At 29.9% G+C, this 23,669-nt stretch overlaps 1 protein-coding gene across 5 annotated transcripts in view; it reads right to left on the bottom strand.

The window, feature by feature from the left end:
• The window catches only part of LOC129968502 (A-kinase anchor protein 13-like), a 248,961-nt gene that overhangs the window by 113,346 nt on the left and 111,946 nt on the right, over positions 1-23,669 (bottom strand). For all 5 annotated transcript variants that reach the window (XM_056082447.1, XM_056082443.1, XM_056082446.1 and 2 more), the window contains 5 exons: positions 20,688-20,969; positions 15,818-16,001; positions 15,276-15,388; positions 13,984-14,088; positions 12,558-12,686 (listed from right to left, as the gene is read on the bottom strand). In XM_056082447.1, the coding sequence (XP_055938422.1) occupies positions 12,558-12,686; positions 13,984-14,088; positions 15,276-15,388; positions 15,818-16,001; positions 20,688-20,969 (813 nt within the window). The remainder of the gene's footprint in view (positions 1-12,557; positions 12,687-13,983; positions 14,089-15,275; positions 15,389-15,817; positions 16,002-20,687; positions 20,970-23,669) is intronic.

Here is a 23,669-nt window from a genome sequence, read left to right on the forward strand (position 1 = left end):
GGAAAAAGACGTGGGATATTTCTCCCAATTGCAGATTATGGATATCAGAAATAAATCATTTACTCATTGTTTTGATGCTTAAAAGAAAGATGTTGTAAGGAAATAAAAAAAAAATGTACATTTTTAATTCTTAAATCTAATGCAGCGATTGATGAAATAAAGTTGAAAATTATCAGTGAACATGACAGAACGTCATTTAAATTTTAATTGTGTTTTTCCAAAACCAGAATAAACAATTCGGGATTTAAAATTTTGTCAATTAATAATCATCTACCGTTATGTTCGCCGTTTTAACAAATAAATGAAAAATTCTGATGAATTTTAGATTTACGTACGTAATAAAAATTATTTATTAGAAATTATCTATAACAAAAGAAAAATAATCAAATGAAACGTGTTATTCGCAGAAATCATTTCTACTATGACATCTATTTCTCAAAAACTTTTAATTATTTTATAATGCTGTAACTAAACTAAACCCTTGTATTTAGAAGTATAAATTAATTAGTTAAATAAATTTAAGTATTAATTAGCATATCAGTCCATATTATGGCTGTCAAGACAAAGGAAAACCTTTCCAAATCCATACAGATAGAATGACGTCAGGGGAAAAAATAATTATAAGGAAAAAATATGACAGAAACTTAATTTAAGGAGAACTTTTTTCCCCCAACTTCTGTAGTTCGAATTAGTTCACAAGCAATCATTTAAATCAAAGGAACCAAGATTAAAAAAAATACAATAAAGTACTGTCTATAAACAGGAAATGCAAACGCAAATACTAATCGCACAGAAGGTGAATAGAAACAGTAAGTGCACATGAGTGAAATAACAATAGGTAGTCAACTAGAGTAAAACTGGAATACCGCCGCCTCAGGAAGTATGGCAGTAACAAACGGAAACTCATATCTGATCTTGAAAAAGTAAATAAATAAAACCCATTCCGAGTTTCCGGCACAGAGTCGGGCCATTTTCTCAAAGCACAGGAGAGTAAAAATTACTCCGGAGTTCTATCAATCACGTATTCTTAGATTCATTCCTATGTCACGTCTTCATCTAATACCCCAAAACAAAGAAACGAAGAAATAACTCGGATAAGCGACAACGGTTGTTACTTTTGTCCCATGCTAGAGGAACACATAATTAATTATTTTTTTTTTAATATTTTGTTGCCTTTAAGATTTAGGACAGATGCTCCATCTTTAAGTAGTTTACGCAATGGTAACAACGAATACGCGAGCGCAGCGAAGCATGGCAAATTATTCCACGGAGTAAAACCTACACATACAACATCGCGTAACAATGATTTCATTGTAATTTTTAACTCTAATTGCAGCGGTTAGAAAGGCAAAACAAATTCACTTACTGGTTAAAAAAAATGCGTCCCTTTCGGAACAATACGCAGCCCATGTCCACAAGAAATTAAACATTTTGGGAAAACTTTTACTCAATAACTTTCATAGATTGAAAACACTGCAGACAAAACGAGAAAATACAGTCAGATCGTAGCAGAATGGAATGAACAATGCTCAATATTGAAACAGATGTTAATTCGGAATTGATCAAATGTCAACAAGTGCAAACTTCAGTCTTTGAACTTATTGTTGCATCGTTAAAAGAATTCACGCCGCGTCTTTTATATTAGTTTTATTTGGTGAAGAATGCACTACAGCTGCCGAAGACGTTTTTGCATTACTTTTAATACCCTCTGCAATGCGTGAATCTGTAATTTATTTTAGTCTTTAAGAATAACACGTAGAGAATCACGAGGAATAGAAAGGCGCGTCGCGTGCCGTCCATATGTGAATTTAACAAGAGCATTAATCCATTGAACATCTGAGATATTTCGAATTTTTGAATGTATACCGAAATTGCGAAGGAATATTAAGTTACCCGAAGAGACAAATACACGATAAAAGCGAGTTTATCAGGTTGTAGATACTAATATCCAAAAGTGATGCAAACATTCAAACATAACGGAGGAATGTAACGTAAAGGAGCGAAATCTACAATTTTTAAATCTAATTAATAATTCCGATTTCTTTAAAAAAATGAAAATAATGAGTCACAAATAATCAGTAACGCTTTCCTATGTTACAATAAAGCAATCACTAGCAAAACAAGATTTAACAATGAGAAACAAGACTAGTCTAACTTTGACACGAAAGAATTTTCTTTTATGTAAAATAATTAGTAATTAGCTAGGAATACAAAATAGTTGTGAACTCACAGTAGTATTCATTCATTCATTTATATTTTATTCATGTTTGTAAAGTTTTTGGTCAGCCTATGATTAGTTCCTCAATGAATCGCTGTTTTTTTTCCTTCAATTATTTACTTATATTTCATTAATGTTTCTAAATATTTGGAAAGTTTGTCATTCATTTCTTATCAAACCACTTCATTTTTTTCTCCAGACGCTTTCGATTACGATTAAATTTACCTCCCATTAAAATAATCTGATCTAAAGGAAATAACGTGAAATTATATACAAAATGCCCACTTAATTCCTATACATTTCGTTCTCCATTCTTAATCTCTTGCCGTACTTGGAGAATCTGCCTCATGATAGCAACTTTGAACCAAACATAAATATCACAAGTCACACTCGTGGAAACAAATGCAATATAAATGTGATTGTCACAAGTGAAATGGTGATCGAGCCGAACGTGAACATCACGAGTTCAGCCTCATAAAATAAGACCGGGTCATCTACATATACTGTCCAGGCTTGGATACTGTCTTTGTAGCTTTTTATCTCGTTTAATTATACACGGGTCAACTGTCTAGAAACTGTTGGCAAAACAACAAAGTAACTAAAGAAGGAATTTATTGCTAGTCAGTTAAAATCTTTTCTTAAATATTGTTTGCCAGCAATAGATTATCTAGTTTTAGACTTTACTTCAGTTACTTAGTTACTACTTTCAGTTTACTTCGTTATTACTTTCCTTCAGGCGACATTTCACTTGATAACTCTCTGTCATTTAATCATTTATTTATGTGTTGTATGCTTTAGATTACTGCACACAATATTATATATATTTCCGCATTTCGTCAAGTATAGCAATTGTTACCGCGCATTGCTTTGATCAATTTAGTGGGTCATCGTCTCCTATCGCCTGGACCGAATTTTTACACGAGTTAATTGATAACTGAAGAATTTTTACTCGAGTTAATTAGTATAATAAAGAAGTGGGGGGCGGTGAACTTGAGAATGGACACAGCTAAAACCTTAAAAGTGGGGGTTTTTACTTATGTATGATACAGATTAAATTTATTGCGCGATGGCACCATCTACCAGTAGAATGTGAAATTACCACTTTAATCCGCCAAACTATAAGGGAAAAAGAAAGCGAAGATTGCTAAGTTGTAAAGTATTTTCGAGTTAATAAGAAATAAAGCCTTATGCACATTATGTCAAGTAATAATTAGCATAATACACCTAAAAAATGTATAATCTTTGCTTGATAAAGATTTCCATAATTGTAAAGTCACTTACCGCTGAAGAATGGAGAAATTACCAAATATTAGGCTCATATATTCTCTTACTGACGTAATGCACATTTGAATTGGATCTTCTTTATTAAGATACGGAATATTTGCTGCGCAACTGTACGCACATCTGGAAAAACTGGACTGCAGTTTTCACTATAGACTATGGAAAATGGCAGATGACACGTTGGCACAGATATCAGTACACATCGAAAAGCCTGCTTTATGGAGGGAAGGGACTTTTCACGTTACCTAGCGTTTTTTTTTTTTAATCACTTCACGTCATTAGAAGAAAACCAAGTTTTAATCATGAATATAATGTTCACAAGGAACTTCTCTGAACATCTCCCAATCAATAGTGACAGTAAGGTTGTGGACCATCTCAGACAAGTATTTAATTCGTTTGGAATTTTCCGAACGCGTCATTTTAAATACCGAACAGTCTGCACGTGACAACATAAATCAGGAAATCTCAATCATAATCATACGGATTCCATTTTTAGCGTCTATGTACGCAAGGTATTATTCTATGTTAAATCTATGATGCTCCACAATTATGTGACCGATGTTTTTCCTATATCACGCAACAAATTCTCGAAAGCAATGCTAACTTTGAATTTTGCAGCTAAGAGAGTCGTAGGTAGTTCGTAGCAAGGTGCTAGGTTATTTTATTATAACTAGATACCACGTATATGATTATACTTGAGTCGTTTAGGAAATGAAAGTTCGGATGAGAGGTTCAGAACTTTAATGTGCATTCTATATTTTTATTTCAATAACTTTTGAAACTATAATTGCTAATAAAATAATTCGGACAAGAAAAAAAAAAGGAAAAAAAGATGAACCAATATAGTATTTAAGAGCCGAAGGAGTATTTAATACCTATGGGAAACTCCATATTTAAAGACTGCTTAATGAGATGCAATTATTTTCTAAACTATTAAGCATGTAATTTGGTAAGTCAAATCAAATGGTGCATTAGTTATAAGTTCCTATATAAGTTCCATCCTTGCAAAACAAGAGCATAACATTTGTGGATCTCATGATAAAAAAATCTTCTAAGAACTTCACTAATATCCTTTATGTATATGTAATCGTTTAGATTAAATTACTAGTTAAATTACGAAAATTTGGTAAATCTACAATACAGATACAGATTTTTGAAAACATTTTATCACACTAAAATGTCCCGAAAATGCGCATAGATTGCTAGCAATTGAAACATTTTAAGAATAATTTAAAATTAATCTATCTCACCCTCTTTTTTTTTTTTTTTTTTTTTTTTTTTTTTTTTTTTTATCTCTTACAGTGCTATTTTGTCAATGACCGTATATTTAGCAATATATTCGAAACCAGTGACAGTTTCTACCACAAATGGGTGTGGCAATCCAATTAGTTGTATTTTCTTGTCTACATTAACCCATCCCTCATAATCGATGTCTTTTAAAGGAAATTAATCAACTGCGAGGTTTTCTCTTTTCCCTCTCTCTTTCCCATCTCCTCCCTTTTTGCTGATCTCAGTATTTCTGGATGAGGGTACCCACAAGGTCGTAGCCCTACGACAGCAACAACTGCCATCGAGAAAAAGTCCAATGCTCCTGGGGCCTGTCATAATGGTGATTAGAAATGCAATGTGCGAGTGAAATTAATAATTCAACAACGGACGTTTCTTTTCCAATTAATGATTATTTGTCTCTTAAAGAGATCAGGCAAAACACGGGTGTCCTTGGTGGAAAACGGCATAGGGACTTAGCGTTGCATGCAGTAGCAAATTAGTAAGTGGGTGTTTTACGAGCTCGATACGCCTGGCAACAAGGACAGAGATAAAGATAGGATAAACGCAGTATTTTGCTCGGGGGACCACTTAAAATGTCTTACTGTTTCTGACACACAATAAATTACATTTGTCGCAAAGATTTTTTTAAGCGCATCTGTTCAACGCTATGATTATTATGGAAGATATCTAGACATTGAAAAGAATGTTTATGAAATGGGAAAATCGATGAAGTAAAGCACATTGCTAATTACTAATTCATTAAATGATTTAGGGAGAAACAAATCAGACAAATTCTAATCTAAGAAAGGCATTTATAAAAAACAAAGTTAATTCAGAAATGTTATCAGAGTTAAGTTTCATAGTCCTGAAAAAGAGATCACTGAACAAAGAAGCATTTCTAAAATGACAGTTTAGAAAAAAAAATTTATTTAATTATTCATAAAATTAGTTTTTGTTCTGATGTATCATAACAGAAAAAAAAGTAAAACACACACACACACACACGCAAAAAAAAAAAAAAAAAAAAAAAAAAAAAATGACAGATTTTCCAATTTAGATAAATGAGACATTAAACTGCAATAAACTAATAGTGACTTTTTCATTTAAGTTGCATAACTGTAGCATTCTCTGAAATTTTTCATAAAAGTTTGTTTTCCGTTTTCAATCGAATTTGGAATTTTTTTCACTTTGAGAAATTAGATAAACAAAATAAATAAAGAAATAATAATAAAGAAAAAATAATAAGTAAGAAAGAAGACAGAAAATGAATTCAAAAACTGGAGATGCCACAAGACAGGTCCTCAAAAAAATCAAAATTCGCTCACAGACCAATAGCTAAGCGACACTGGAAAAGCCAAACTTTTCTCCCAATGAGTTTATTCTTTCCTTCTGTTAGAAAATACTATCAAAGAAAGATATGCCGCTAATTTTCGAAATTACAGTTTGAAATATTAGATTAGCTGTTAAGTGTTAGGCGTAAAGCTGTTAAATCATATTCTCTTACAAAATATCTTTTGCAGCTCTCTTATATTTCTGAGTTGATAAAATGTCAGCAATAAATTCAGGTACAACAAAATGTGTAATAAAATCTTCCAATTTGAAAAAGATGATCAAATCAATACAAATATTAAATCATACACACTGTGATTAACAAGAAATGCACAGACTACAATCCTTACTATCTGTACTAACTACAACAGCTGGAAATTTTTAAAATGTTAATACCATTATTCTTGAAAAAATTCTACAATCATTTAAAAAGATCTTTTTCTGTTCTATCTCGAAGTATATATGACTTTATATAATAATCAGGGCCTTAATTTTTTTAAAAAATTCTTTTTAGTCTTTTTCTTTCCTATTTTTTAAAAACTTATTCTTAAAAGTTCGAATAAGCAATGGAAATTCTGTACTGGTTTCAGGAAAAAATACTCTTCTAATATTATATAAGATAGTCATAGAAACTATGATATTAATTATAACAAGGAATTCCTTTTTTTGGAGTGATGGCATTAATTGTTTGATAACATTAGCGACATATTTTGAAATGACAAAATGAAATGCTAATAAATTCATAATTTTTTGAGAGTAGTATTCTCAACGGTATCTGATTTTTCAATTTATTCAATACAAAAATATGAAGATGCGCAAATAGTAATAGGCATGGTGTGAAATAATACCATGCATATGAAAGTACATGAACTATTTTGAGGACTTTTTGATCATAAAACAAAAATTCACCGACAAGTTTACAAAGGCTTACATACTGCACCACCTGCTTTTAAAAGATTACTTCCATTATAATTTTAACGAAATTATTTCCTCGTTTCATCTTTTCCTGTTTTACTTTTCTTTTATGCAGTATGATTATATAAAAACGCGTGATAAGGTCAACACAATGATGCAATTCAAATTAATGATTATTAAATTTACTACGTCATAAATTAATTATTTACAATTACAAACGGAAGACTTCTGGGTCCAAGCGCTTCCCAAGCACTCAACTCCACTAAGCGGGCCGCGGTGGCCTGGTGGTAAGGACTTGGTTTCGGAACCGAAAAGTTTCAGATTGGACATAAGATTCCACCGAAGAACCGCCGTGTAAGTGGGTCTGGTGCACATTAAATCCGTTGGGGCCAAACGCCCTCTCGCTGGTGTGCTGTGGAAGTTTGGAGGGGGGAGAGGGGGGTGCCAGCTCAGGTGTCATCCTCATCATCCGACCACGGCACAAAATTACGAGGTCCGTCTCAATAAAGCCCTAGTGTTGCTTTCAAATGGAACGTTAATATAAATAAATTAAAAATGAACTTCATCAGCTGATTCGAATAAATGAGGAATACGGATTTATTTAGAAACACAATAATAATAATAAAAAAAAAACATTTCGATACAATATCAAGCATAATTTCAAGTATTAACAAAATTCGGCAACAGCAATAAAAATTATGCACAGACTTCCTAGTTAAAAAAAGAAAATAAACATAATTTTGTCTCATTACATTCAATACAATCTTGCCATTCTGATACGAAAAGTATCAAGACGTTTTAATTAGAGAGCTACCCGATCACAGATCAATCGAAAACGTTTTGAGACAGGATATAACCGGAGGCTACGGATACTTCAGCAGTCAGCGTAATGTACAATTCTTAAAGCTAAGATAAAGTGAAGTTTCTTAATTAAAAGAGAGTAAAAAGAGGAACATGTATATGAAGCGGAGCGAGTTACTAGCGATTACATGGCAAAGCGCTGGCAGCTCTCGCTTGATTAGTAACCGCCGAAGCATGACCAATTAGCGCAATTACGAGCGCTTTTCCGATAAAGGGCCATTCGCACATTATGCAGCAGAATAACTGAGCCAAGAGAAGCTCAACTCATCGCAATAATTCTCCGAACAAGACGTGCGCAAGAACACTTCGCTTGGCCTCCAAAGAGGGATTTCGAGAAGGTAAACAAAGAAGGTGGTACGCTACTGCAAAACACAAAGCATTCTGGGAGCAGGCATTGTTTCTTGTTTATTTAAGAGCTTATTTTTTATTTTTGAAGAATCAATGACAAATAATCAAGTTAAATCATCAGGGGACAAGTGATGCAAGGAAATAATGTACCTTCGGATGTCACCAGAAAAAAAACTGATACTCCATTTAGCAAATAAAGCCAAATAGGAAAGAAAGGAAGGAGGGAGGGAGGGGAAGCAAGAAATCCGTTTTCCGAAGGAAAAAGTAGAAAAGTGACGATAATGGATCGGCGATTTCTGCGAGTAGGGAGAGGTTAAAAGCAAAAACAAGGCAGGCAATAAATCCATCGGTGTGTATAATGATAGAAGTGGCACGATGTTTTGACCCGATTTCCTTGTCCTCATAATATTTGATATAATACAAACGAGAAAAGAAATAGATTCTAAGTTGTGTATGACAAACTGATTTAATAGGAACAGAGAAGGGAACAACAAGAATAAATGCAGAAATGGTAAAAGGTTTCAAACGGCGAATAGACAAGTGGGCTCAGGGGAAGGTAGGAGTATTAATGATTTACATGGACGACATGATAACGAAATTTTTTTTAAAAAATATATATTTTTTTCTTTAAAATGCTAAAATATGATGAGGGGGCGACTAAAGTTCTCTTGCATATTACCTTTAATAATTCACTGCGAAACACGACTCCATAAATTATTTCCTTTCTTTCGTTCTTTGTGTGTGTGTGCCCGCGCGCTAGTTCATGTGCGTGTATAAAATTGGAGGAAGCATTATTCATTTAGATATATAAAATAAAATTTTATTTAATACAACTAAATATTTTTATCTCAATTTTCGTTTTTCTTTTAGCAGGTGATTCGGAGAACTAATTCTTAAGAATTTGCAAATAACGGAGCAGAATTTAAATATTAAATCAGTAAGATTTTAGATACAATAATATTTAAATCTATAATAATAGATTTAATTCGATTTAGCTGAGATTAACATGAGGTTTTGAATGTATTCCAGAGGACTTTGTCATATTGAATCATAGTCAGAATGACATCTGAATTGGCAATTCTCTCAGTTAACCTAAGAATTCGCTAGTTTATTTTTGAAAAACTAAATGACAGATATTCATTGCTATTATAAAGAAAAATAGATACAACGAAGACTTTTTTTAAAAAAAATTTCTTATGTACGAAAAATACGAAGAGTAGCAATAGTCAAAAATTACGATCAATCAATTTTGATGAATCTATAAGTTTTAAATCTGTCTATCAAGGGGTGGGCACAAGGTTAAAAATTGAGTTCGGGATGAGATTTGGTATAATGGTAATATACATTTAAAATATTCCTTCATGAAAATATTAAAGGGCAATACACTGCCAATTTCGAGAAAATGGCCCTCAAACTTTCGCATAGCTTATATATTGATAAAGTGTCACCGTTGTCGAGACCCGAACAGGATAATGGATAAAGTACTGGCATAGCATTCATCAGATCAGAGTTCGGTTCTTGGTTAATATCTTGTTGCTTTTATTTTATTATTTTTTTTTCTTTTTAAATTATTTCAATTTAACTTATCAATTTACAAAATGATTTAATTAATATGTTTTTTTTAAAATTTTTTTATGCAAAAATAAATATTTACTCTCCCAAATCCTGGAATATAATTTAATTTTTAGACAAAAAATAATTATAAATAAGAATGCAATTTTTTAAGTATTCAGAATCACTTAAATTAAATTTACAATTTAAAGTTGGTTTCAATTAATATGATACTAATTTTTGTATAAATGTATTTTCTCTTAATACATAAATTATAACTTATTTTTTTAAAAGAAAAATAATTATGTTCTTTCATAAGATTCTTAAATTATACATATAATTTAATTTGTAAATGTTAAAATAATTCAAATAAAAAATTTTATCTTAAAAATCACTATAAGTCTTAGATTTTAAATATGAATGATAAATTATTTGTTATAACTCAACAAAGCTGTATTTATATTGGTAATTAAAGAGAGCAGCTGAAATTAATAAAATTATAAGAACAAACATTCTCAAACGAAATATCGAAATAAAAATAATAGAAAGGAAAAAGTAGAAAGCAGGTTTTAAATTACGGAATGCAAAGGCAGATGATTCAAAATTTTTAGAAACATTATATGTTATGCTTTTTACATTGCCCGGTTTTCTGAAGAAAAACAAATATTTTTTGAAAGTAAATGAAATTTATTTTCCAATCGATTCTCTTGTGGATAATTATTATTTATAAATAGTGCAAGATGTTAAAATTTATCTATCTTGTTTCAAATGTTTTTATCATAATTACTATTCTGTTTCTTGTATGTGTAATAAAAAAAAAATTAAATATTTTTATGACGTCAGTAATTTTATTAACATTAATCATCATTTAAGATATGTTAGTAATTATTTTTCCTGCTTAAAATTAAAATTAAGATTAGAGTATTAGGTGAATTAGCATTTATTTTTGATTGATAAAAGAAATGCATATTAATTAAAACTTCTAAAATTTTATTTAAATAATTTCTAAAATAGAAAAATCCGTTCATATGTTTAAATGTTTTTTTTAAAAATTATAACTCAGGTATTAAGAGAAAATAAATTGATTATTCCGTACAAAAAAATCAATATCATATTAACTGAAACAATCTTTAAATTGTTAATTTAATTTAATTCAGAATATTTAAAAAAACACATTTATATGTATAATTATTTTTCTTCTAATCATTACATTTTAATCCAAGAATTGGAAGAATAAATATTTATTTTTGTATAAAAAATGGAAAACATATCAATTAAACCTTTTTGTAAATTGTTAAATCAATTTGAAATAATTTAAAAAGGAAAAAAGTGAAAAAAAATGCAAAAAGATATTAACTAAGGACCAAACTTGGGTTCCGTGAATGCTATGCCAGTGCTTTATCCACTATATTGTTTGGGTCTCAATAACGGCGACATTTTATTAATATATAAGCTATGCTGAAAATCTGAGAGACATTTGCACGAAATTGGCTGACTACTGTGCTTTAATATTTTCACGGGGGAACATTCTAAATGTATACCACCATTATACCAAATCACATCCTGAATTTAATTCTCAACCTCATATTCCTCCCCTTGTAAGGCTATTTTTGGAGTTATATATCTCTATGGACATGATGATTCCAAAATTTAAAAAAAAATCGGATGAAAGAAATTCGGAATGACATACAGAAAAGACCCAACAGGTTTATTTTTTTAAGGAATACAAAAGAAAAAAAAAAGTCACAATTATTTTGTAATTTACTTTTATCTAATTGAAAAAAGATTTTAAGTATATAACATTCTGGAAGAAATATCATAACCAAAAAAATCTGTTAATATCAGTGATTTGTCCATTATTGGAATCATCATGTTCATTAATTCTATTACTAAAAAATAAAAGAGTATTTTTAAACTTATTACAAATCACTGTAATACATAACAGATTAATAATTTATACCAATTGATCCATAAATCAATGGAAAATACATTCAGATAAGTGGAAAAGAGTGATAAATAATATCCTAAAATTGCAATAATATTCCTATCAAGTCAACTCCTACAATTTTGTAAAGCATCAATAAACAGTAAAAAAATTGATGAGTGTTTATTTTTTTGATACAGATTAACTATAGGCACATGAATATAAATCCAAACTTGAAGCCAACCGGTTCAGATAACAATTGTGCCTATTGTGCATGACAAAGATCAAAGTCTTAACAATTATTCAGATTAGAGCCATTTAACAGTCTTGCTGAAAATTTGGTTTAAAATCTTAGCGAACGATTGGATTAAATGAAGGTCTAAAATTGAGAAAAAATTTATATAAAAGTAAACATTACAGATTAGATAACTAATCTTGATATTTTCCCCCACAATAACAGTCCTTGATAAAGATAAAATCTGATACATTATTTCATCTCCTTTGTTTTGAAAATATCCAAATATAATCAATTTAAGGCCTTCCCTTTGCCAAATAATTAAAGATATTCACTATCATTTCAATAACATTTTTTTAAAAAAAATCATTCGTTTGAATAATATAAATATCAAAACAATGAATTAAAATTGACTGTTGAGAATTTACATATCTGATTCAATATCTAAGTTATTGTACCTGAAAAAAGATAATATTTAAATCTGATCCTTAAAACAAAACACAATGTAACACATTTATGAGACTGCAATTCTCTGAAGATAGCGAATCAATAAAAAAATAACTATCACTATCGGTTAGTTTTACTTAGTATTCCTAAGGAAAGAGATACCTTAAAATTAAACTTACCAAGAACCCTGCCTTGATAACGAGGAGCTTGATTTCGAAACACCTGTCTCGGTAAAGATGCTGACCGATTTGCAGTATTGAACATATGCACATCTTTAAGTTTTGAACTCAGATCTTGGAAAAGATTTCCTGTAAAGAGAAATATAAAACAACAATTACCGCATTTACAATAATGATGGTTTAAAACAGACGTAGAGTTTTTATACAAGCTATTTATACTTCTGCATTTTTACTAAAAAACTGGTAAAAAGAATTTTCTAACTCAGTGTTTCAAATGAGAATGTAACTGAAGTAAAATCAATGAAATCTTCAAAAAAAAAATTATTTTAATTTTATTCTACCTACTATTCCTTCAATTACTGTTTTTGTTCAATATTATATTTATATATATTATAATATTCACCAATGTTTTATATAACATATAAGTTAGTTCAATATTGCTTGAATACTGAGTTTAGATTGACTTCTTATATTAGCTGCTTCAAATGTTACAGCTATATTTTCCAGAAATATTTCTTCAAAACACAAAATATTTTATTCTCCTGAAATTTCAATATTCTGAAAAATTACACTTTTAGACTTCTGCTGTTCATATAGGCACTCAAATGAGAAATAAATGATTCACACATTAGTAACTATACCAAACATTAATTCCCATATTAAGAATGAAAAATACATATATATATATTAAGAAGATATATGTATAGTTCATTTCTCATTTTTGTATTCTTATGTTCTGTCAGCATATTTATACAGGAAAAAAGATTAATTCAACCAGATTTATAAAACAATGGCACTTTAATTAGATAACATATTTGGTACTATTTTATCTGTTCACAGTAAAAACTTTTCACTAACCTAGAATGCAAAATCAACACATACAAAAATACAACTTTTGAAATATATATATAGCATTGAATCGTTCACAGTGATTCATTCAAAATACTGCTTATAATAAAAATTAAACTTTTAGAAAGAATACATAAATTAACAGGCAGAATGTTTTCAAAGATAATTACATTTTTAAAGCCAAACAACAATTGTTGAAACAATATTTAAAATAATACATCAAAATAGAACTAAATAAATTAAAAATCAGTGATGCAATATTTAAAATTCTAATTTTCCTACAAATGTAACGACAGCATTTTACTATTTATTTGCAATATATTTATGCTATTAGCAAACTCCAGAAATAAGTAGCAAATAGTTTTAAGAAGTTCCTATAATTATATAATTAAAAAAAGTCAAGAAATCTGTTTTTCTTAACATGATATTTTAAGAAACACAAGACAAATTGTAAGGCCAATTAAATTAAATTTCAAGATTGCGAAATTTCGATTAAAAAAAACTTTTTTCACTCCATTATAGTTTTCTAGATAGATTTTGAAATCTGAATTAACAGATTTCGAAAACTGCAAATTACCGTTTTTTGTGGTATTTAATTCTTTCATGTTTTCTGAATCGCCGTCGTCAGATTCCAAATCAGATAAATATAATTTCTTCTTCATCAGCTCTTGGATATCATTTTCTAGAAAAATAACAGAAAAAATGCCTTAATATTTCCATACAAAAGAATATGCATGACAAACAATCAAACAGCAAAATCAGATCTAATAGTAAAGATGAATATGTGTCTATTTGCAGGTACAGAAGCCAAATTATTTTAGTTAAAGCCACCAAATAAAAAAAAACAAAAGAACAAACAACAACAAAAAAAAAACTATGACAGGTGGGAATGTTTTTATCGGGGAGATTAGTAAAAAATAAAAAAATAAAACAAAATTGGCGAGTTTCGGGGTTTTCCTGCAACAGCTTCCGGAAATATTATTGCATAAAAATAATTTTTGTACCATTCAAAAAAGAACAACAAAAACCCAACACTTCACCAATTTAGTTCAATAACTACCTTTTTAATGACATTATAATGTCATAAAACTTGAACAGCATTAAAATGGTTCAACTAAAACAATGACTCTATGCCTGTGAAATCGATAAGGGCTGCCCAAATTTGAATATTAAAAATACTTTATTGAGGATATCACAAATTTAATTACAAGATATTTAAATGTAATAAAGCGCAATTACTATTCTCGGCAAATCATCTTGTCGTCAGATTCAGGTAGTAAACAATAAAGGAAAAAGGGAATAAAACAATGCTAAGTTACAGATGTTTTGATTGGTTCTAAAAAACAGTTAAAAGTTCAAACAGCATAAGACGTATGGATATTATTGTTCAGGCAGAATGTCCAAGATAACCTTATCGTCCGTAATTTTTTAACATATAAAATATTTTTCAGTTTTATAAAAATCGTCAATAAGTGTACAAATATTAATAATAAAATATTAATTAAAATATAGTATACTTTTATATTAAATACGATAACGATTATTTATTTAAATTTTATTATTTAAAAAGGATAAAAGTAATTTTTATGTAATTAATAAGATTTGATTACATTTTTACTTAATTACATTTTTTTCGATCATATTGCAAAAAGTGAATAAAGGAATAAATTTCATCCCTAAACGTCAGTAAAAAAAATATATTTGCATTGAAATTAACAGATTTGCTAAATCATTCTAAAAATGACAAATTTCAATATTTAAAAATTGCCCTTTTATTTATTTATCTTTTCTTTTGCAGATGCACAAAGAAATACAAAAATACCTTTTTTTTCAAATACATCAACATTTTCGACACCTAAAAATGCTTACCTATTTCTCTTGAGCTTCGTTTAATATCTGTAGTGATTACCAAAGGCTGTCTTTCTTCTTTTTGTTCTAAAACTGCCTTATAAGGATGAAAAACAGTACTTTGCTTTCTGTAACTGTGTAAATAAAAACAAAACAATCACTGCCAGTTAGTATTTAACAAATTTAATTAATCAGTATTTAACAAATTTATAATAGCATTTCTTCGTCTCGTTAAGAAAATCTTAATTTTTTAAATAAAATAATTAGTATAATATAGATTGTAAGATAAGAAGGGGGTGGGAGTGTCTTGCTACAGTATTTATGTTAAGAATATTAGTCTAGATTAGTCTAGTTCTAGATGCAATTATTCGAGAATTAACCCATGCGGCAGATATGTAATAAACAATAATAATAAAACTTTAATTGATTAACAGTTAGTAACGAAGTAATGTAAGAAAGGCCCAGACCCACAGCAATTGGAAGAAGTATGTTAATAAAAGGGCCATCCATCATGCACCGAGTCTACTAAACCAAAAACCTTCAAACAAGTTCGATAAACTTACTATTGCAACAGCTGCCCTAAGTCGTGGAAGCCATTTTTGAAGGCTAGCTCTTCAGGCAGCAGTCGCTCGTGGTTTTGCGACGAGAGGGCAACCTGACTTCCAGGCAGAGTGAGAAAGTGCGTCGTCAACTGCGTCAGTCCTAAGCGGGCAGAGAAATGGAGCAATCTTTCAGCTGCTTCTGTACCTACGGGGAAGGTGGAAGAAAGAAAAAAACAACCTTAGTCTTCGGCACGAGAAAAAAAAAATAATCATAATATTAGTTTATTTCCCCCCAAAAAACACCTGCGTTTTATTTAATATAAAAAGGTTAGAGAAAGATTTCTACGATACTTAATATTATTCTCTCCCCCATCTATTTTAATTGCATCTATACAAAAAAATTTCACTTTAATTTTATTTTTATAATTCTACGTTTTTTGCTGCTTTAGTTCTATTTAATTTATTTTCTTTTTACGAGGATGCGTTCTTCCTTAGTACTTAATATGCAAAATCTTATTTATAAAATTTTCTACCACCATAGGCTATGCTAATTTCAATAATTACATTCAAATTCGACTTTATTTAGAGTAATCTAATTACTTCTGAAGAAGGGAGTTTTCCAAATCAAGAAACACTCCGTAATTTCTATATTCCTTGTTTATTTTTTAATTTTTAGAAATAAATTAAAGAACTGACAATATTTTACAAAAATAAAATACTACAAACAAGGGAAAGTTATATATTTTATTAACATTTATAAATTTTACTTACTTAAGCAAATACAAAAACTTTAATAAATTAAAATACTAGTAAAACTATTATATCTGCATCATCGCCTTCATATATATCTGCTTTATGCAAAAGAAGAAAACAAATAGAGGAGAAAAACTACATGTTTACATTAGCTACCAACAGCCCAGTGAATTTAAGCATGGTATGGCTGAGAAGTATATATCGAGGAAGAATGTTATGGTCTATACCTTCTGGCTATGTTCTTAATTATAATTATGCAAAAACTGGTATACCAACCATCGCTTAAATAATAAATAAACTGATGAGTTTGGACTGCTTTGCTGGAGGTTTTCCAATATGCGAAACACGAATGGGTACCAATTTTCCCAGAAAGTTCTCCGAGATGGTAATGTATCCTCTTAAATAATAGCAAACTTACTGCGAATTTTATTAAGCGCTCAAAGATCAAGTTGACCAAAAGAAAAATCTATATTTCTCCTTTATCGAGAATCCTTCATTTATTAAATTGATTAGCTTTCTTCACTAAATGAAATTATAATCACCACCAACATACTTAGATGTTTGTTTATTTCAAAAAATTCCAAAAGCAATTTTTCTTTTTAAATAAACAAACAAAAAAAATTATTAAGGAAAGTAAAAAGCAATCATAATTAAACAAACAAAAAAATAATAATAATGACTTTCATTTAAAACCCATGATAATCACCAGAACCTACTTCTGCCTAGGCCTTTCTGATAAATGACATTTTAATCCAAGTGTTTGATATTTACACATAAAGATATTTTGAAATCCTTATTTTAGAATATACTATACCAATTTGAAATGAACAGTGTTTTTAAGTTCATACTGAACATTTTTTTTTTCTTTTCTTTCTTATGAGAAAGATGGGAAACTTTCAATTTATTACGATACTTTTTTTTCTAATCAACACACATATCAATTTGTTAATTGTTTTGACATCTCATATTTAACAAATCTCAAAAAGTTCTCACCGTTCTCCTGATTTCTAATGACGAATTTAAGAATTAAAGAATAGCCCAAACTAAAAAATTCAAATAATGCATTTTAAAAAAATCAAATTTCTTTTTAAAGAAGTTTCAAATATGCAGTTTATGGTTAACAACGTCTAATGAGTTAGGGAAATAATTAAGCCTTATAAGTCGTAAGGAATAAGAACACTAATTTTTTTTTATTGATCTCTTCATTAGCAGGAAGTGTATGGTGGTAAAGCAAACATAAACCTTCAATTTTATACTTCCAGATCGAATTAGCAATTGGACAATAGTATTAATTTTACATAATGAACTATTTATACTCAAAAGGTTTGGAACATACATTTGATGCCGTAGTAAATCATTTAGATCTTATGGTATGCGAGTAAAAAAAAAAAAAAAAACATTTGGATTCGACATGAGGAGTGAAAATATATCACATTTAATCAAACAAAATTTCAGTTTAAAATATAAAGCCAAATCGTTTGCTGATGAGATCGACTTATTTATTAATGAATGCGAATACGAATACTTTTTTTCATCGTTAAAGTAGAGTTAATTTAAATGTGAAAGAATAAATTAATATAAAAAAAATGCAATTGAATGAAGAATAGAACTAACTAACGTTTTTGTTTTTTCATTGCTTGTCTGGATAAAGAATAAACAAACAGAATTAGAATTGAGTGATTGAACGAGGGGGTTAAGGGATTTTTAGCAACAAAGGTTGTCATCCCAGAATTAAAAGCAATTCTGATTCTGATTGAATAAACAAACAATTCTAAACGTGAAACTTTTCAGTCCAAGAGTAAACCTGTATTGATGAAGGGGAAAAAAAAATCATCCAAAAATATTAAACTGTATATATGCAAATAAATAACTTTTTTTTATCAAAACCTAGAAAAAAATTAATTCATTATTAGCAAAAATATGAAAATTGATATATGACTAGCAAAATTACAGTTCACCAGAGCAATTCTAAAAGATATCGATGAAGCCATTTATTTGCTACAAGTAATCTGTTAAATTTCCCAATCTGATAACTAAGCTATCTAATTGCTCTATAAATTTAGAAAAATATAACAATTATAAAGTGATAATAAGAAAAACATACATGACCTTTCAGAAAGGGGGAACAAAGACATGAAAAGGAAAGCCCGGTCCCGCCCAAATACTCTTATTCTTTTCTGGTGTTACGTTAGTCCTCGTGGAAATAGAAGGAGAGGGGAAAAAGAAAAGAAAGAAAATTACAGGTAACTAACGCTTTAAAAATTAATTTCCTATAACAATGATATAGTTACGGAATGCTTCAAAGATGTAAGCGATATAATAAAAATAATAATAAAGGACAGCTGCGTGCGGCGCAAATCTTACAGGAAAGCTCATTTAGCCACACCTATAATAAAAGAAAAAGACTTGGATGCAATCGCAAAACACAATGGATGTAAAAAATAAACCAGATTAAGAAATGTGATTGAATCTTTGGCTAGACAAAAGACCTTCCTGAAAAGTTTGATTCCTTTAATCCCTTGGTAAGAATAGGGGGGGGGGGGGAACCTAAGTCGCCGTAAAGTGCAAATGGCAGAAAAGTTAAATTATTTTGAACATTAAACATTTATTATTTTAACAGATGATTTTAAAGTTTCCAATTATATTTCTTTTTGTTAAAAAATTCAATCTTCGCACATGAGTATAGGAGATTCTGAAGAGAGGTACTAATAGTAAGATGCTTTTTTTCACCCTGGAAATCTTTTCCGTTTTAAAATTCGTTCAATTCTTTATCAAAATGAAAGGTGGTAGGCGGAGGTGGTGGTATTGAAAACGGATTGCTGCAATTTTGAAATAGATTGAAATCGGATAATTTGGCCTAACATTAGAAGGGATCAAATATCAGAATGTATTTAAATACAGTCCCTTAATAAATCGTGATTGGAATTTAAAGTAGCCTTGCTACGTGTTATAAATCGAGCAATGCCATTTTCAAAGAAGCAATACTATTAGCAAATGTCATAAGAAATTCCTTAATTCCTGAATGGTCGATTGAAATTTATAACCGTCAATTTGTTGGGAAAGTGTGGGCCCATACGCACATTTTAATTCAGCCTTCGCAATTCTTCGATGAATTCTCCATTTAACATCTGCAATTGCAACCTAAATAAACAACAGATGATTTTTAATTTCTCGTTTGTAAAAAATTCGAATTCGAGATTTTGATGTATGTTCTCGTTTCCGATTTCCCAGAGATTGAAAAATGCATTTTTGAAGTTATATTTTTTTTATCTTTGAACAAAATAACTTAAAACCAATTTGAACTAAACGCATGCAAGTTGGTATAAAGTCTTTACACCACGTTTATAGATTTCTATCAAACTTTAAACGAAGCCATTCAAAGGAAAGTTATGTGTTTCCTCAAATGCAAAATTACGAAACTTAGAACAAGATGGATAAAATTTGATACATAGTTTTAATGACTTAAGAGTAGTTTTGTAGCAAAATTTGAATTCAATTCGTCAACAGATCGATCGTCTGTCTGTCTGAATGCATGTAAATAAACGCACGCATGTCAACGTACCAACTTAGATACATACAATTTGGTATGTGTTTACTTTTATGCAAAATTTTGGTCCCAATCGGTCGAATAAAAACACGTCCACCATATATACTCGGTTTTCTTTACTATACTATGAAACACTTGTGCCGTTCACAGTCTTCTCTAAGACTTTATTTTTTATGTGAGGGAAAAGATTAGATGTTTATTAAGGATTATGCGAGAACATTTTGGGGATACTATTCTGATAGTTTTTATTTGCTAGAAGTGAAGTTTGTTCCCTGCATTTTTGATGGGCTGAATATCAATGACTGTAGTTATATATATTCTGCAATTGCTCTGAAAAAAGTGTCATTATTTATAGTTAAAGTTTGTCTTCGATTAATAATTTCGTTATTTTAGGTTTGCGGAATTTTAATTCTGCTCTTCTTTTTAGCCATTTTCGTTTACATAGATAATATCTCACTGCTTTATATTATTTATTATATTTATACTTACAGCACCGATATTTTTATTTATTTTCTTATTTATCAGAATCGCCATCCGGTAATTAGAATGTGAGGGTAACCATACTATTTTTAATTCGATTGTAAAATGTACCTCTCAGATCTGTGCCCATCATACTCCAACATTGTGGCAGTTGGAATGTTTTGAATGCCGCCGTCAGTCGTTCGTCCAGGTCGGTCTGGTCGCGTGGTGCTAAGTGGAATCGTTCACCGCAGTTGCCCAGGTCCTTGAGGTTGTCTACGCTGCCCAGGAGGAAAGCAGCCATCTGCTGAGCCGAGTCATTCTCGTATTGGAAGTCGGTCGAGGCCACGCGGACCACGCCAATGCCCGACGACACATAAGCCGACAGCTCCACTTCCTCGGCTGTCGCGTGACCTGCACAAAAGGAAGAAAAATTTCAAGATCAAGACACATACTCTCGATTTCTAAACGCGGATGGGAAGGACACTGTTGAATAGTGGACAGGTGTCCAAAAAAGGAACTAGACAGTTTCAACAATCTCTCATGCAATCGTCCCACATGGAAAGGACACATTGATTTAGAATATAGCTTTAATATCTGTAGTTCTCGTTAAACATTGATTTATGTATAAAATAAAATTCTGTGATAAAATACCAATAAAAAAAGATGATTTTTTTCGGCTAGCTTTTATTTCAATACGATACATGCTTTTCATTAACAGTTTAAATAAAATCTTTTTATACCATCTCTTAACTAAAGCAAATCCATTTCCATATAACAATTAATTATCACACAAAATATGCTAAGAAATCATACTTTTTTTTATTCGTGAGACATATCGTCCATATTATATCCGAATGTCGTATGTCAAAAATAACATATAGTAAAAGGTATTGATGTAACATTAGGATCCACTAGCGACATTCAATCTTTTGTCTTTTGTGATAATACATAGCTATCATATAACAACAATATGAGAGCAGAAAAACTAAAATATATAAGTTTGCGCATCAATAAAATGCTGCAGTGATTTTTTTTTTTCATTTTGATATAACCTTATATTTAACGTTATATAAAAATGTAAAAAAAATTATCAAAAGTATCTCTTCAATGATCATGACTGGGACAATTATGCTAGTCTAAAGGTTTTATGGCAACTTTAAAATATAGGTAGAATTTTTAGCTGACTTTAAACTTGCATAACTATTTGCATGGAAAATAAAATTAGCAGCTATTTTGTGGGGGGAGGGACTGCTAATCAAAAGTTAACGCACACTTTGAAAAATTCATGACACTGCATTTGAAAATTTTGTTTGCATTATTTAATGAATATTTTAAAATTTAAAAACAGCAGGAGGACTTATTTGTTTAACAAGCTTTTAATGTAATAGATTTATAAACTTAACATTTTGGTTCATGGAAAAAAAATTTACACATTACTTTCGATAATTGATATCAAAATGAAACAAAATTTGAAAAGAATATAACTAAATATATAACAGTAGCATATAATATACTAAATATATAACAGTAGCATATAATATACTAAATATATAACAGTAGCATATAATATACTAAATATATAACTAAGTATGTAACAGTAGTACATTTTAGAAGAAAGAAAATAGAACAATAAATTTAATTATTATTTTTACTACCTAATTACTATTAGGGGGAAATGGAAGGAAAGTGTATAAAGGAAGATTTCTAGACAACACAACACATAAAGAAAAAAGAAAAATGTAACAAGTAAGAAATGATCTATACGCTTCTGATAGTTGATACCGAAAGCATCCGAAGGAAAAATCCTCTTTCGAAATTTTATTGTCTCCAATGAAAGGACGGAAAAAGAAAAAGTAAGCTAAAGGTCATGAGGATAATAAGAAAGGATTAAGCGCAAAAAGTTCGTAGAACTTTATGGATGTTGAAGGACACCAATAAATAAGATTAGAAAAAGAACGGAAGATAATCTAAAGTAATCGCGTCGAAGTGTTAACTTAGAAAATAAAACAGCGGCATCGGAAAACAAAGAATGGACAATTTGATGAACTATACTTAAAATGGCACTCTAACTGTTGACAGTAAACCCACTCAACTTTCCGCATCAATAGTATAGAAGCTAAGTGTAGATGAAAATAGGTTTACAATTTTATGTCTTCAAGTGCGTGGGTGGAGAAGTTTAATCATATATGACATGATCTATAATAAGAATTCTTAAAACTTTTGCATTCATAATCAAATTTTTGTACAAACCGATTAGCCTAATGTGCTTATTTAAGAGCAAATTTTTTCGTAAATGTATGGTATATACTAGACACAGGTGAACAAAATTAAAAAATAGTTCTCAAATAAAGGAAGCATTTTATTTTTATTAGTTTTGCTCATTAATGCTCCCAAAAAAATACTTTTAAAATGATTTTAAAAAGTCTTCATAAATGGCTCCCAAAATTTTTCTAAACAACAAATATTGATTCGTTCAGAATTTCAATCTATGCTATAGAAATGGCAGGTTAATAGTGAACTACTACAATACCAGAAAACTACTTCCAATCTGCCTTAGTACATGAGGTAATCTGAATGCCCGCCCATTCACGAAAATCAGTATGGAGCATTGTAATGAACGCAAATTGGGTCTCATTATGTTGTGCCCAAGCATTCATCGCACACTTTAAAGGTACGACTACCATCGGTGGGGAGGTAACACAACCACACACCATTATTGTATCCACTGGGGAGCGTGAATCTCTTTACTTATATAAATACTTCACATCACCATAACTGAGAATGTCCCCGTCAGTAAGATTATAGTAAGCTATAAAGAAAAGCGTGCTAATAAATAACCAATAAATGAGTTATTATTATTATCACTATGGATACGGCAAAATCAAACTGTTCTAATATCAACGCTAATAAATTTAAGATATTTAAATATTTCATAATAATAAGGTTCACTATCATAAATAAAATTTGCTGAAACCTTTGAACATTGTTAAACTTCCGAGCAAGGAACATCCCATAATAAGTAAATTACATACTAATGAAGCTTATTGATTCTGACGTAATTCTTTATTTTATTGCTTTCTTTTTACATGAGAGTAGAATGCTTAAAGCAAT

Source organism: Argiope bruennichi, chromosome 5 (assembly GCF_947563725.1).
Source record: "Argiope bruennichi chromosome 5, qqArgBrue1.1, whole genome shotgun sequence".
In the NCBI taxonomy this organism is placed as follows: Eukaryota; Metazoa; Arthropoda; class Arachnida; order Araneae; family Araneidae; genus Argiope; species Argiope bruennichi.